Source organism: Ascaphus truei, chromosome 1, assembly GCF_040206685.1.
Source record: "Ascaphus truei isolate aAscTru1 chromosome 1, aAscTru1.hap1, whole genome shotgun sequence".
NCBI classification, from domain to species: Eukaryota; Metazoa; Chordata; class Amphibia; order Anura; family Ascaphidae; genus Ascaphus; species Ascaphus truei.
Window position 1 is genome coordinate 131,452,138 of NC_134483.1, and position 15,516 is coordinate 131,467,653.

At 42.3% G+C, this 15,516-nt stretch overlaps 1 protein-coding gene across 6 annotated transcripts in view; it reads left to right on the top strand.

The window, feature by feature from the left end:
* The window catches only part of CNTLN (centlein), a 307,481-nt gene that overhangs the window by 141,219 nt on the left and 150,746 nt on the right, over positions 1-15,516 (top strand). For all 6 annotated transcript variants that reach the window (XM_075594863.1, XM_075594856.1, XM_075594883.1 and 3 more), the window contains one exon: positions 11,621-11,712. In XM_075594863.1, the coding sequence (XP_075450978.1) occupies positions 11,621-11,712 (92 nt within the window). The remainder of the gene's footprint in view (positions 1-11,620; positions 11,713-15,516) is intronic.

The following is a 15,516-nucleotide window of genomic DNA, read 5'->3' on the forward strand; positions in this document are numbered from 1 at the left end:
AATATTGATTACCAGATATTTGCTGAAAACAAAGATAAAACTAAATTGGCCTATTAAAGCCATCTATTTGCTATTGTCAGCTACTGTGCAGCGTCTTGGTTGTCATCCACCGTGAATGTTTCACTTGACTCAAGTAAATAAAAAGCAAATAAGAAGAATGATTTCAATGGGAAGAAGTTAAGAAACCATGCATGTGGGCCATACTAACGCAAGGATTGCATGCATGATCAGTGATATTGAAGATTGTTTGAACTTTTGAACCTGCCCTAGAGTACACCAGCCTTTCTGAATCCTTTGCAGGCTAGTATTTTCCAAGTAGTAGTTGGAATCCCAAAGGGCACAGAGGCAACTCGAAGCCCAGCTTGGTCAGATAATATATTCCTGTTGTAATTATTTGGGAGGCTAATATATTTAGTTGCTTGATTCTCCAGCATGTAATTTGATTTGCATATGGTCTGTATAACCTCAAGGTAGCTATAAAGATGTTCTGGTCCTAAGGGCCATGAATGCTTTATATGACTAACATTAATGTGTTAATTATTTGAGAAGAAGATGTGAGCAGCAAGAGTAAAAAAGCAGCCTCTGAAATGAAAATAATCATGGAAGAGTATGCAACTGACCTACAACAAATTTAAAAGTAGGAATAAACCAATTGCTAGTGATATTTTAGAAATTGTACATGCCAGTTAAACAGCATGATCCTAATTTTATCAGTCTTTTGCATTCGGTAATTTAAAATATATTTGAAGGCAGTAAGCAATCAACATTTGCCTGGCCAAGGAAAAACACACGGCAGTCGGTTAACTGAAGGCAGGATTCCATAGCTATTTTAAAGCCACTTATTCAGCAATACTGTATAACTAATGAGCACACTGTATGTAGCTTTGCCACTAGGTATTAACAACAATATTCGTGCCTAAAGCTGCGCTTATAGTGCCGGCGACGTGACGTTGCACCAAAACAAATGCATTGAATCTGTCGCATGCGCTTATAGTAGGCGTGATGGAGCGACCTAAATCTCTGTAGTCAGTAGAATTAGATTTTTACAGCGATGGTCTCACCATGTGACAGGCTATAAACCAATCAGGTAGCTTCTGATGCAGGGAGAGGGGGAATGTGTCTGTGTGTGAGTGCATGATGAGGGGGTGTGTGATTGTGTGTGTGTGTGTGAGTGCAGGGAGAGGGTGGATGTGTGTGTGTGATCAGGCCCACCAACAAGGGGGGGTCTGTCGGGGTGGGGAGGGCCCTGGGAGTCAGGGGACCCGGCCGCCAGGCTCCCTGCGTGGCCGTACCTGTTTTATTTAAAAAGTTAAAAAAGAGGCGATTCCTGTGCACATGCGCAGAGCCGAGGTCCCGGCGTGGATGCGCAGGGAAAGCAGGGTGTCCAGCCTGCTGCCTGTGGACCCGCTCCCCTCACAGGACAGAGGGTAAGTGCCGTGACGAGCCTACGCCCGCCAACCCAGCTCCCCTTGTGTCAGCCTCCTGCCCTGGGTAGCAGCCGTGGAGTTAGCCCACCAGTCTCGCCCCCCCCCCCCTGCCGCCTGCCTCCCGCGCCTACCTTCTGTCCCGGGCAGCAACTGCGGGGATATCAGGGGCAGAGGGGGAAGCGTCTGGCGGGCAAGGAAGCAGCACCCACCCGGTCAAGAACAGTCACCCACCCACTCATCCACCCACCCACGCAGTCACCCAACCAGGCAGTCAGTTACCTGTCTTTTGTTGAAAATATAAAAATAAACAGATTGCATTGTAATGTTTTTTTTCCGTATTACAATAAGAAGAAAACAGTTAAGTAAAAGTTGCGCGCTAATTTTTTTTTACGTGGTATGTGCGCTATGGGTTCGGGGGGCGGGGCTATGGGGGGCGCTTGTGGCTGCTCCTTTCATTTCTTCTGGGCCCCATGATTTCTTTTGGCGGCCCTGTATGTGATTGTGTGTCTGTAAAATGAAACACACTACATTAACAACTTTAAAATAGTAAATTCTCCCGTAATTTAAAGTAAATGTAAAGTAAATTCAGCATACAAACAGAAATTACAAATCCTCTCCGTTTCAGCTATCCCCCTTTCTCTTGTCTCCGCCCCTCTGCCTTCCCCCTTGCCTGACGTCACTTCCCTTGTAGCAAGAGACGGTCTCCAAAACTCAAATTACAACTTTCGCGAGGGTTACGGAGACGGGTGACATCATCCTTAGCCGTAGCCGGCACTATAAGCGCAGCCTTATACAGTTGTGTGAAAAAGAAAGTACACCCTCGATGAATTCTATGGTTTTACATATCAGGACATAATAACAATCATCTGTTCCTTAGCAGGTCTTAAAATTAGGTAAATACAACCTCAGATGAACAACAACACATGACATATTACACTGTGTCATGATTTATTTAACAAAAATAAAGCCAAAATGGAGAAGCCATGTGTGAAAAACTAAAACTATGATTCAATAGCTTGTAGAACCACCTTTAGCAGCAATAACTTGAAGTAATCGTTTTCTGTCTGACTTTATCAGTTTCTCACATCGATGTGGAGGAATTTTGGCCCACTCTTCTTTACAACGTTGCTTCAGTTCATTGAGGTTTGTGGGCATTTCACACAGCCACAGCATTTCAATCAGGTTGAGGTCTGGACTTTGACTGGGCCATTGCAACACCTTGATTCTTTTTCAGACATTCTGTTGTAGATTTGCTGCTGTGCTTGGGATCATTGTCCTGTTGCATGACCCAATTTCGGCCAAGCTTTAGCTGTCGGACAGATGGCCTCACATTTGACTCTAGAATACTTTGGTATACAGAGGACTTCATGGTCGACTCAATGACTGCAAGGTTCCCAGGTCCTGTGGCTGAAAAACAAGCCCAAATCATCACCCCTCCACCACCGTGCTTGACAATTGGTATGAGGTGTTTGTGCTGATATGGTAAGTTTGGTTTTCGCCAAACGTGGCGCTGAGCATTATGACCAAACATCTCCACTTTGGTCTCGTCTGTCCAAAGGACATTGTTCCAGAAGTCTTGTGGTTTGTTCAGATGCAAATTTGCAAACCTAAGCCGTGCTGCCATGTTCTTTTTAGAGAGAAGAGGCTTTCTCCTGGCAACCCTTCCAAACAAACCATACTTGTTCAGTCTTTTTCTAATTGTACTGTCATGAACTTTAACATTTAACATGCTAACTGAGGCCTGTAGAGTCTGAGATGTAACTCTTGGTTTTTTTGCAATTTCTCTAAGCATTGCACGGTCTGACCTTGGGGTGAATTTGCTGGGACGTCCACTCCTGGGAAGTTTGGCAACTGTCTTGAATGTTTTCCACTTTTGAATAATCCATCTCACTGTAGAATGATGGACTTTAAATTGTTTGGAAATGGCCTTATAACCCTTCCCAGATTGATGGGCAGCAACAATTGCTTCTCTAACATCATTGCTGATCTCTTTCCTCCTTGGCATTGTGTTAACACACCTGAATGCTCCAGACCGGCAAACTGCTAAAACTTTGGCTTTTATAGAGGTTGTCCCACTTGCTGATGATCAATTAATCAAGGGCATTTGATTAGGAGCACCTGTCTGCTACTTTGCATCGTAATTTATATGGAAGCATAAGGGTGTACTTAGTTTTTCACACATAGCTTCTCCATTTTGTCTTTATTTTTGTTAAATAAATCATGACACGGTGTAATATGTCATTTGTTGTTGCTCATCTGAGGTTGTATTGTCCTAATTTTTAGACCTGCTAAGGAACAGGTGATTGTTATTATGTCCTGATATGTAAAACCATAGAATTCAAAGAGGGTGTACTTTCTTTTTCACACAACTGTAGGTGTGCGGTATGGTTGAGAGAGGGGCGGATGGCTAACCCTCTGCTTTCTTCGGTGTTCTGCTGCACCTCGGTTGCACTATGTTGTGAGGCTCCACCTTACCTCCCACCGTTTAGATGAGCTTAGGAATCCGGGTTTATTTAGCCACAAAGTCCCGGTGGCCATCTTGGCTCTCCTGGAAGGCAAAGGGGGACCCGCGGGCGATCAAACTGCTCCCGAATCTGGCCTTAACTTAGTTTAGGAGTGCCCAAAGATCTCTACATCCGTGCCCTGGACCTTTATGTTGTCTCTTGAATGTTTTTTCCCCCCGATATTAGAGAATTTATTTAGGCTCTGTCGTAATGTCGCAATGTATCTACGAAGCAGAGCAGATCTGTGACCAGCCCGTTCAGCTTCCTGGCCACGCCCCCCTGCAACATTTTTTTAAGAGGACTTTCTCTATCAAATATCTTTTGATTCAGGGTAGATCGAATTAGAATCAAAATTGCCCGGGGATCGCCTCCAAGGGATTTGGTGTTCCTGCTGAAGTTTTTAATCTTTACCATAAGAAATATAATCCCTAGGATATCTAGATATATTTTGATAGGCGAGTGTAACTGGGACTTATCCCTGATAAAAAGCAACCTCAGAGCTCAGAGAATCCAGCAGAGAGAGAGTTTATTGCAGACACTCAACTAGTTTCCACCTGGACTAATGAGAGCTCTGTTAAAAGTCTCATGTGAGACACAGGAGAGATTCCTTAGCTCACATTTGGGATGACAGGAGAGCAGAGAATCCTGCACACACACTGTCTTGAGCGCAAAGGCTGTGCTGAGATCAAGACACCCAGAGACCTATATTTCCTTGACACAGAGGACCCAGAAACCTACCAGAGACTGACATGGAGGGTCACCTGCTTAAGGCTTCCTGAGACTTTGGGGTGATAGGCTGGTAATGGGAATATCCCTCCAGTACTGTAGATAGGGCCTGGGGAAGTAAGTTATCCCTTACAAAGGGATAGGGGTTTGTTATTTTGATGTTTTTGTATGTTTTGCCTGGATAAAGGAACAGGCTCAATAAAGCCAAGATATAATTTCACCCTAATCGGTCTCCATTATATGAACCTCTGCACACATCTCTTACAGGGAGATAATTATTAGACGTTGTTTTCAGATTACATGACTTTATTTGTTACTTGAGTAATCAAGTTTATCTATATTTTTCAATGATATCTTTCAAATAGTTCAATCTTTTCATTTGTACTCTTATCCAAATTTCAAATTTCTTTAGTATCTACCTCCAATTTAAGCAAAAATAGGGCATAGCCCAAAATCAGTGCATCAAAAAACCTTTGTGCAGTTTCTTAGATATAGGTAGAACAGACTGTTGTGCATGAAGAAAAAGAAATTCACATTCAAAATAGGAAGATTCTCAATCCCAGATACTGAGTATACCTTTTAATTAAGGTGGTGTGTGACAGCAGTATATCGGGAGAGACTTGAAGATAATATATGTCTCTATCCTTAAGATCAGTGTTTTTCAACTACCTTGGGTTGCCTGCAATTTTCAGGTAATTTGAAAATAGTACTAAATTTGCAATGCATCTGCTCCAAGACACGCTATTTGAAAGGGTTGGGGTTCCACAGAATTTCACAAAGGGTTCCTTAACCAAAAAAACATGGAAATCACTGTTTTAGATAGTCTTTTTGTAGTTCACACAAAATATACAATCAGTATAGTCCACAATGCATGACAATATAAGCCACTTTTCTTTTGAAAAAAGGACTGATTTTAGGTACTCACAGGATCCTTATCCATGCATACTTCTGTTGGCATGCTCTAGCTGTATGTGAGATAATCAACAAAAAATATGTGAGATATCAACAAAAAAGAAGGTAGCAATATCTTGATATTTAATCTAATGTTCATCATATAGAACATAATAAATATTTTCACAAATTGATATAGAGTCATTTTCTGTATGTTCACATCCACGTTATACTATAATAATAATAAGCACATCTCCCCGCCCCCCCCTGTTGGTACATCTCCCCTTGCTGGTGGCACATTTTCCCGGCCCCCCTCCCCCCATTGGTACATCTCCCCCTGCTGCCGGCACATGTCCTGTCCCCCCCCAGCTCCGCTGGTACATCTCCCCACGCTAGCTGGCACATCTCCCCTCCTCCCCTCCCCCCCCCCCGCTGGCACATCTCCCCCACACATCTCACACATAAACAGAGACACACAGCCCCGATCCAGGCAAGGACACGCCCCCTCACTTAGTAGCCACGCCCCCTGCTCCTGCTATAAAAGATTTGCTGGACAGCCGAGGAAAATTTAGAATGTCCATAATTTGGAAGGTGAGTCACATTGAAAGCTCAAAATAGTTGTGTTGACCTACAAATCCGCAGCAGAATGTACAGTGAAAGTTTTGTTGTGCTGCATGGTGCCATTTCTGAAATTTCAATGCTTCAGACATACAAACAAACAGACGGAATCCAACTTAGAATTATAGTATAGATTGTTGCCAGTAAGGTTTTTTTTTTTAAATATTTGTATGACCCAGATTATTTTGTCCCTGGTAATTAGGTTTTTTTTTTTTTTTTTTAGGATTTCATAAAATGTGAGCAGACCAATGCCCCGTCTGGGTGCAGATTTGACTTCCTTTTCTTCAATTTAAATGCAGGTTGCTCTGATTCCGGGGGCGGGGTTTCAGGTGCGAGAACACTATTTAAATCATGGCTACAGCACAGAGTCTTTTACTTAAGTAATAATCCCTGAAGAACAGGGCATTACTGGCCAATAATGCCCTGCAGGGCCGCCAACCGAAATCATGGGGCCCAGGACAAATGAAAGGAGCAGGCGCCCCCACCCCCGAACCCCAAACCCATAGCGCACCTACCACAAAAAAATATTTTTAAGCGCGCAACTTTTACTTAACTGTTTTCTTATTATTGTAATACGGAAAAAACATTACAATGCAATCTGTTTATTTTTGTATTTTCAACAAAAGACAGGTGACTACCTACCTTGACTGACTGCCTGTGTGTGGGGGGTGGGGGGTGGTAGGCGGCTGGGGGTGTGAGACTGGCGGGCTAATTCGGCGGCTGGAAACGCACACGGGAGAAGCTGGGTTGGCGGACGCGGGTTCGCCATGGCGGTTCCCCTCCGTCCCACGTTGAGAGCGGGCCCACAGGCAGCAGGCAGGACACCCTGCTTTTCCAGGGCATGCGCGCCGGGACCTCGGCTCTGCGCACGGGAATCACCGGCCTTTTTTATTAATTGAATGGGCATGGCCGGGCCCTCTGACTCACGGAGCCAGAGACGCCAACCCCAGCAGACCCCCCTTGTTGGCGGGCCTGATGCCCTGGCTGGAAGACTTAAAGGCCTGAGACGAAGCCGAGCGACTTCAACCCTATTACTGTTATAGGCTAAATGTTGGCTTATTTCTTTGGTTATTTTTTTTTTTTTTTACATTTTTCATAAAAGAGACACTTTTGTAGTCATATATTTATTTTTATCAGCATGATTGTCTACATTATTTTGTTTTTACTTCTAGTTTATAAAAAGGAATGTGTACATACACACAACCCCCCCTCCCCCCATCTCCCCTCCTCCCTCCCTCCCTCCCCCCTTCTCCCCCCATCTCCCCTCCTCCCTCCCTCCCCCCTTTTCCCCCCTCATCCCTCCCCCTTCCCTCCCCTCTCTATATATATATATATATATATATATATATATATACACACACACTCGCTCTCTCGCTCTCTCGCTCTCTGAAGCCCCCTCTATATACACAAACACACTCTGCCATCCCCCCTACACACTCTGCAGCCCCCCCTCCTCTACACCCAAAAAACACGCTGCAGCCCTCCTCTACACCCACAAAACACACTGCAGACACACACCAACAAAGCAGACTGCTGCTCCCTCTACACCCACAAAACAGACACCAGCAGGCCCCTCTCTACACCCACTGCAGCCCCCATGTAAACTCACACACTAGAGACGCACACCAACAAAATACTCTGCACCCCTCTTCCACCCACAAAACACACACTGCAGACACACACCAACAAAACAGACTCTGTTGTCCCCTCTACACCCACAAAAAACACACCAATGGAAGAAACGCACACAACAATAAAACACTCTGCTGGCCCCCTTTGCACCCACAAAACACACACAAACCTTTCCTCTCACTCTCCTGTGCCGAGCTCTCTGCAGGTAGGGTGGGGGATGAGTCAGTGCCTTGCTGGTGTCTCCTGTCCAATCACCTCCCCTGTCTGAGAGACGATCTCACTCTTTGTAAATGAGAACGGAAACTGATTGGCTGAAAATCTTGGCAGGGATTTCAATAAGGCCTGGAATTTAACAGCTTTAGCCTATACTTAAGTAATAATTCCAGAAGAACAGGGCATTACTGGCCAATAATGCCCTGGCTGGAGGAGTTGAAGGCCCGAGGCGAAGGCGAGAGACTTTAACCCAGTCAGGGCATTATTGGACAGTAATGCCCTGTTCTGAGGGGATTATTACTATTACTGTATAGGCTAAATGTGGGCTTTTTTCATAAAATAATAGACACTTTTGTATAGATGTATAAATCGGAACTACGCTGATACACCTGTGTAGGAAAAAGAAGTTAAGTAGCAAATGAGAGGGGAGAGAGGTGAGGGTGGGACGACGACAATAGAGAGAGAGGTGAGGGGGGGAGAGGAGAGAGAGGTGAGGGGGGGGGAAGAGGAGAGAGAGGTGAGGGGGGAGAGAAGAGAGGTGAGGGGGGGGGGAGAGATATAAAATAGTTTAGTAATTACAAATACATATACCGGCATAACACTTTTTCAAACATTAAAATATACATGGACAAAAAACAAACAAAAGCGCAAGCTCCATAGCATGTAACTGTTTAAAAATAAGGTACATTTATTTAAAAAATCAGCAACCCATAAGAAATGTACTTTTAGGATTTCAAACAGAACCATTCGTCGGAGAGAAATCACTAGTGTGGTCATCTGCGAGGGTAGGGGGAGTCCCAGGTAGGCAGAGTAGATAAACACAGCAAAGTCGCCTTTGTGTGACGAAACACGTAGGGCTGGTGACGTCATCGCGTTTGGGTCTGTGTACACGGAGGTCTGGGCACCCCTGCGCTTTAGCTGGCTGCACTTTTTAGTGCTGGCAACCATCTTATGCAGGTGCAGAGGACGTGAAGGCATTGAAAGCCCCTCTATTTTGCCTCCAACTCGTGACAGGAGCTTGCGGTGGCTACAGGCTGTGTTTATCTACTCTGCCTACCTGGGACTCCCCCTACCCTCGCAGATGACCACACTAGAGATTTCTCTCCCACGAATGGTTCTGTTTTAAAGGATTTCAGTGCATTTCTTATGGGTTGCTGATTTTTTAAATAAATGTACCCTTATTTTTAAACAGTTACGTGCTATGGAGCTTGCGCTTTTGTTTGTTTTTTGTCCATAGATCCAAAGTGGTTGGCTATACCACTCTCTTTAAAGCTGCAAAAACGCTCCCTGGATCTTCAACTGGGACTGTATATCTTTCTGGATTTATTCTTTTTTCTGAGTGTAACATTTATTTTGGACATTTTCTATATCACTATCACGTTATGGTTTGTAGATTCTATTAGGTTAAAATTGTGGTAAAGTATCTTTATCTAGTATGTTATTATAATTTTATAATGTATTGTTATTAGTGTCACTGTATATCCTCCTGAGCACTACATGATTTTTGTGTTATTAAAATATACATGTATATATTTTTTACATTTATACATCTATTTAATTCTTTAGTGATTCACTTGTTTTCTAATATTTCATCTCAATATTTTATATTTGGACTATTGAAGTTAGCTGTGATCTCTGTACATAGTGGATTAGTGTGTGCTTAAATTGTATTTGTTGTTCAATTTTCGAAAGATTTAAATAATAAGTCATTTTATCGCAGCAATAAGGGTGCGCTAAATTTAATGTCCGGATCGCTAATAAACATGATAATAAGTTTGTGTCACCGAATTGCATATGTAAGAGCGTTACATTTAACAACCGTATCACAAATATTGCCAAATTTCCCAGCAGTTTGAGCTACAAACTGTAACAATAGATAATGTCACCTTAGTAATATAAGGATACATTGTGGCTGCTGAGTTACACTGACTGAAGCAGCCATTATGTTGGGCACACAATCTGGATTGTTACAGATTTATAACAGGAGCACCAAATGCTTGCCAGTTTAGGTAAGAATGTAGAATTATACATTTGCCACATGCTTTACATGTACAAAAAAGAAAAAAAGGGGAACGGGGGTGAATTTAGTATTGCTGCTTTAAAACGTACACATATTTTCGATGTTTTATTTGTAAAGTGTTTGTTGTACGTTAACCCTTTGGTGCCTGAAGACATTCCTTTGCAATGTATTGCTATCCTCAGCCATCAAAGGGATAAATCATTTTCTGCCATAGGGTTTTGTTAATACATACATATATTTTGTGGGGACTCAGGGGTTCCCAAAAAGAGCTTGCTGGGGTTTTGTTTTTTGTTAAGAGGTCTGTTTATATAACCCTGTAGTAGGAAAGTGTAGGGAAAAAGTAGATACGCTTATTTGTATCCCTAGCATTCTTTATCACTATATTCCCAATGCGAATGAGATTGAATATTGCAACTCTCTTGTCAATACCCTGTACGTAATTCTTACCTAATACGGCAGAATTCGGATAATAAAAAAGCTGCAATGCCAATTTTTTTTTTAAACCCAGATTTTTAACACCGCAGTATCGACCTGTTGTACATGTTGGCCTTAGGTTTTACAATGTTTACATAAGCTCTGTAGTGAGCTGTTGTATCTACAGGCAAATTGTTCATCCACATTTCCTTGCTTCTAAAGTAATTATGATGCCATCATTAGCCAAACAGCTAAGACGCTTGTGTATAAGAATTAATTTCACAAGACCTGTAAAAATTAATACATGTTTTGACAAATACAATGTTTTTTGTAAGGGGGATTGAATATTTCTTTGTAAATTAAATAACATTAAAATCTAACATTGCTAAGTGTTTTTTTTCCGTTTCTTTTTCACTCTACATGGGTTTGCCTTTTTAAAGTCAAGTGTTTATAATTTCAGCACTGTGTGTGGCTTTAAATTCGTTTTAATTGCTCATTGCGTATACTGCATAGTTGTTTAAGTGTTGAATTTATTCCGTTCTGATGGACACATTCTGTGTAATGCTTTCTTGTTGTACATTTCCTAATCGTTGTGATTTCACACCAAAGCCGTGATGTATCCTACAAAGTGTTTCTGAGATATATATCCACTGAACAAGTTAAAAAAAAAAAAAAAAAAAAGAAGAGGTTTAAAGTTGAACTCCTAATTCTGTTACTGTTTGCTTTGTTCACCAATCACTCTGATCCTCCTAGCAGGGGGACAAGACCTGGAGAACAAAACTGTCTGAGACTATGTAGATAAAAAGGCAATGGATTCTGCTTTCAAGGCAAAGACGGTGCAGTCTATAAAAGAAAAAGAACAGGGGGAAAAAAAAAGTACAATATCTTTAACCTGTAGATGTATTGTACCTTTGAAAAGTTCTTACTGTGTAATAAAAAAAGGAAATTGCTGTGATGTACCAAGGACTTTGTAATTGTATCACACTAGACTTTGAAAAGAGGTCAGTGCTCAGAGACTGACCAAAATCTTGACAGGAAAATAGATCAATGTATTCATAATAGTCAAAGCAGAATGCAGACTTTTTGTTATTCTGAAGAAATGACAAACATCGTCGTGAGCGATTTATGAGTTGTCTCATTGTTTTTTTGTTTTTTTTTTGTTAATTCATTGCCAGAGCTACTCTTTAGACTTGGCAAAGATGAAGAGGTCTGGAGCAGTACCCCGAAGAAGAATGCAGAAGAGACGTTGCAGAGGACTTTGCAGAAGGTACACGAATCTGTAGCAAAATAATCTATCAAGGTTTATTCTGAATGATGCCTTTATTTTCTTCATACATTCCAGTAAGGCAGGGGTGTGCAAAATGAGGGGCGCAAGATTTTCAGGGGAGGGGAGTGCGGCGCTTAGTGACCCCGCGCTCTTCTCCAAAGCATTTAAATTAAATGCCGGGGGAATGCGTGAGACCTCTTTAAGTTCTCTTACCTTGTCTCCGATGGCGCATTGCGGCGTCAAATGATGTCACATGACCCCGCAGCGTCATTTGACGCCAGAGACAAGGTTAAGGGGTGGGGGGGGGGGAGCAGGGAGGGGGGAGCAGGGGGGGGAAGTTTGCGCACCCAGGCAGTAAGGTATAACAAATAAGGTGCCCGTTATTGTTTAAAAATTAATGTTTGTTTCAGCTACATTCTCAACGTGTTTACGTTCCCTAAAAAATGTCAAAACAATACAAATGAGAAATGCTATTTCATGAGCGCAGTTAAGATCAAAAGTTCCAATATTCATCTAAAAGAAAACTGTATTTTAAGCCATCCAAGCTCACAATAATTATCTCATATACCTAAAGCCTAATGCTTTCATTCTACTCACGTATGCTCATGTACTGCATGTCAGAAGAGGTTTTTTTTTTTTTTAAATATATATATTTTTATCTTTCTCAGGTATTTGTCTATTCATTTGCTTTCTATTTTCTATTCCATGTGAATTTGGTTTTAACATTAACAAATGGAACAACACCATTGTTTCTTTATCAAAGTATTGGAAATAACTTATACTGTAGGTTCTCTTACATATGTTGTTCTTTACCAGATGAGGTCAAAAGTGACTTAACGCCATCCACCATAACAAATGCAGTGTGTACTAAAGGTAAAACAAGTACTCAGGAAACTACTGCATGTCTCATACAAGGTTGTTCTAATTTCTCCCACTTAATACTAACCTGCAGGTATATAGATTGTGGAAAGAAACAAAAGTGCGCAACCCAAAAGAAACCAAATCGTGTTAAGAGAACAATGTCTATATAGTGAAACCTCTAAATTGAGTAAACCCTCCTTCATAATATATTAAAGACAATATTTCCAGCACAACCCTACTGTGGAAGTGATAAAAAATAACCATACAAAACCGTTGGTTCGTTGCGTATGCTGCTAGAGTTACAGAGTGGCTCAACACTCCAAAGAGCTAAAAACAAAAGACAAAAAAACAAGCGCAAAACGCAAATAGTGAAGTATATCAAAACTTATTTAGTGTTAAAAAAGGGTAAGTATTCTGCGTAAATCAGAAAAATAGAACATAAGCATTTTGTGTAACATTACACGAGTTACCACACAGTTGTCGACAGGACAGACGATGGAAGGGAATGCCTCAGGTAAGTGGACCTCCGCACTCTCCAGGTGTCATCTGGCTTTGTAGTTGTGGTCAATCACCAGCATCCAAATCGTCTCCGGTTCACTCTCGTTGTTGTCTCCGTGATGATAACGGGAAGTCTGTACTCCAAACAGGGCACACTATGTGTGTGTTAGGACAGAGTCTCTTAGTCCATACGGGTGTATACCGATAACGGGCAAGACACCACAGCGTATCGGCATCCACGCCTAACAGTCCGTCGATCGGCAATGACGTTACACTTCGCGCATGCGTGTGACGTCACACAAAGGGCGTACCTCCAACGGGAGACACCCGGCGGGATAACGTGTGTACAAGATAACACGAAAATAGCATAAAAAGGTTACTGCTTTTATTGATACCTTTTTATGCTATTTTCGTGTTATCTTGTACACAAGTTATCCCGCTGGGTGTCTCCCGTTGGAGGTACGCGCTTTGTGTGATGTCACACGCATGCGCGAAGTGTAACGTCATTGCCGATCGACGGACTGTTAGGCGTGGATGCCGATACGCTGTGGTGTCTTGCCCGTTATCGGTATACACCCGTATGGACTAAGAGACTCTGTCCTAACACACACATAGTGTGCCCTGTTTGGAGTACAGACTTCCCGTTATCATCACGGAGACAACAGCGAGAGTGAACCGGAGACGATTTGGATGCTGGTGATTGACCACAACTACAGGGCCAGATGACACCTGGAGAGTGCGGAGGTCCACTTACCTGAGGCATTCCCTTCTATCGTGTGTCCTGTCGACAACTGTGTGGTAACTCGTGTAATGTTACACGAAATGCTTATGTTCTATTTTTCTGATGTACGCAGAATACTTACCCTTTTTTAACACTAAATAAGTTTTGATATACTTCACTACAGGCATACCCCGCTTTAAGTACACTCACTTTAAGTACACTCGCGAGTAAGTACATATCGCCTAATAGGCAAACGGCAGCTCACGCATGCGCCTGTCAGCACGTCCTGAACAGCAATACCGGCTCCCTACCTGTACCGAAGCTGTGCGCAAGCGGGGAGACTATAGAGCCTGTTACACATGCGTTATTTACATCAGTTATGCCTGTATATGAGGATTGCAGTACAGTACATGCATCAATAAGTGGAAAAAGGTAGTGCTTCACTTTAAGTACATTTTCGCTTTACATACATGCTCCGGTCCCATTGCGTACGTTAATGCGGGGTATGCCTGTATTTGCATTTTGCGCTTGTTTTTTTGTCTTTTGTATCTAGATTGTGGACTTGAACATGCCAATGGCATCAGCACACATAAAGTGTGCTCATTTGTGTTTCCATATTTGGAAATATTATATTTCCAGCATAAAACCTGTGTTTGAGAGACTCTTTAAATCTCGGGTCAACTAATGGCTGTACATTTGTAGTACTTTTGAATATCTTGAGATCTTACATTGTCTTGTCTAGCAATTGTGTGTCGACTCCTGCAATCGTAGCTATAAAATATAAACCTTTACTTGTGTTGCGGCTATGATCTTTCATGAATTTATATGGCCTTCCACTTCAGGGACTCCAGCCATTTCCCATTCTGAGTGCATACATACAAATGTAACAGGTTTCATTGATCCTCTTTGATTGGATATAGTGGTGATATAGTGTGCCAACACTGCCATCTAATTGTTTGGAAACTGTGTGGTATTCCCCGCATTAACCTTTTCAGTGCCCTTATGATGTACTGTACCTGGTGTAGCACGGGAGTCGTCACACCAGGGTCCCGTGTGCCACACTAGGTATGCACATTCTGCCCCGCTGTGCAGCCGAGGGGAGTTTAATTCAGTCTTCTGCCAACTGCATTAGCACATCTGCACTTAGAGCGATATGTGTTATTTCCAATCTATATAAATAAACTAAAGACCTAAATAAAGGGTCCCTGCTCGCCTATACAGTACCTGCTACTACTGATCCACCCCATATTGCTAAGGGTGGGGTATCGGACCTCATTTTCCTACTTATGGGGCATTTTCAGGGCAGCCTATACTGCTCCATGTGTAGGAGCCTTACGGAAGCATACTACTTTTTGGCAGAACAGTGAGTAAACCTACACAAATATCTATTTGTGTACTCGGGCCCCAGCGGTGATAACTTTTAGTATTCCTTGACAGAATTATACTGTTCTTTTGTGAGGAATTCTTAAGTGAAGAAGAAAAATATCAAGACCCTCATAGGGGTCACTTAAATGGATTTGAAGCAAAAGGTGACACTGTGCTCATTTGCATGTCATTACCCAGAATCCCTTGCTGTAGTGGAAGCACTGTATGCTAAGAGATAATGGTGAAAAGCAGGGTTGCAGACCTGTCTGAGACATGTCAATGTGCTCACAAGTGATATTTTCACTTGCTGTATGCTATACGGTTGAGGTTTTTTGGCACTTTTTTATTCATTTTAAATA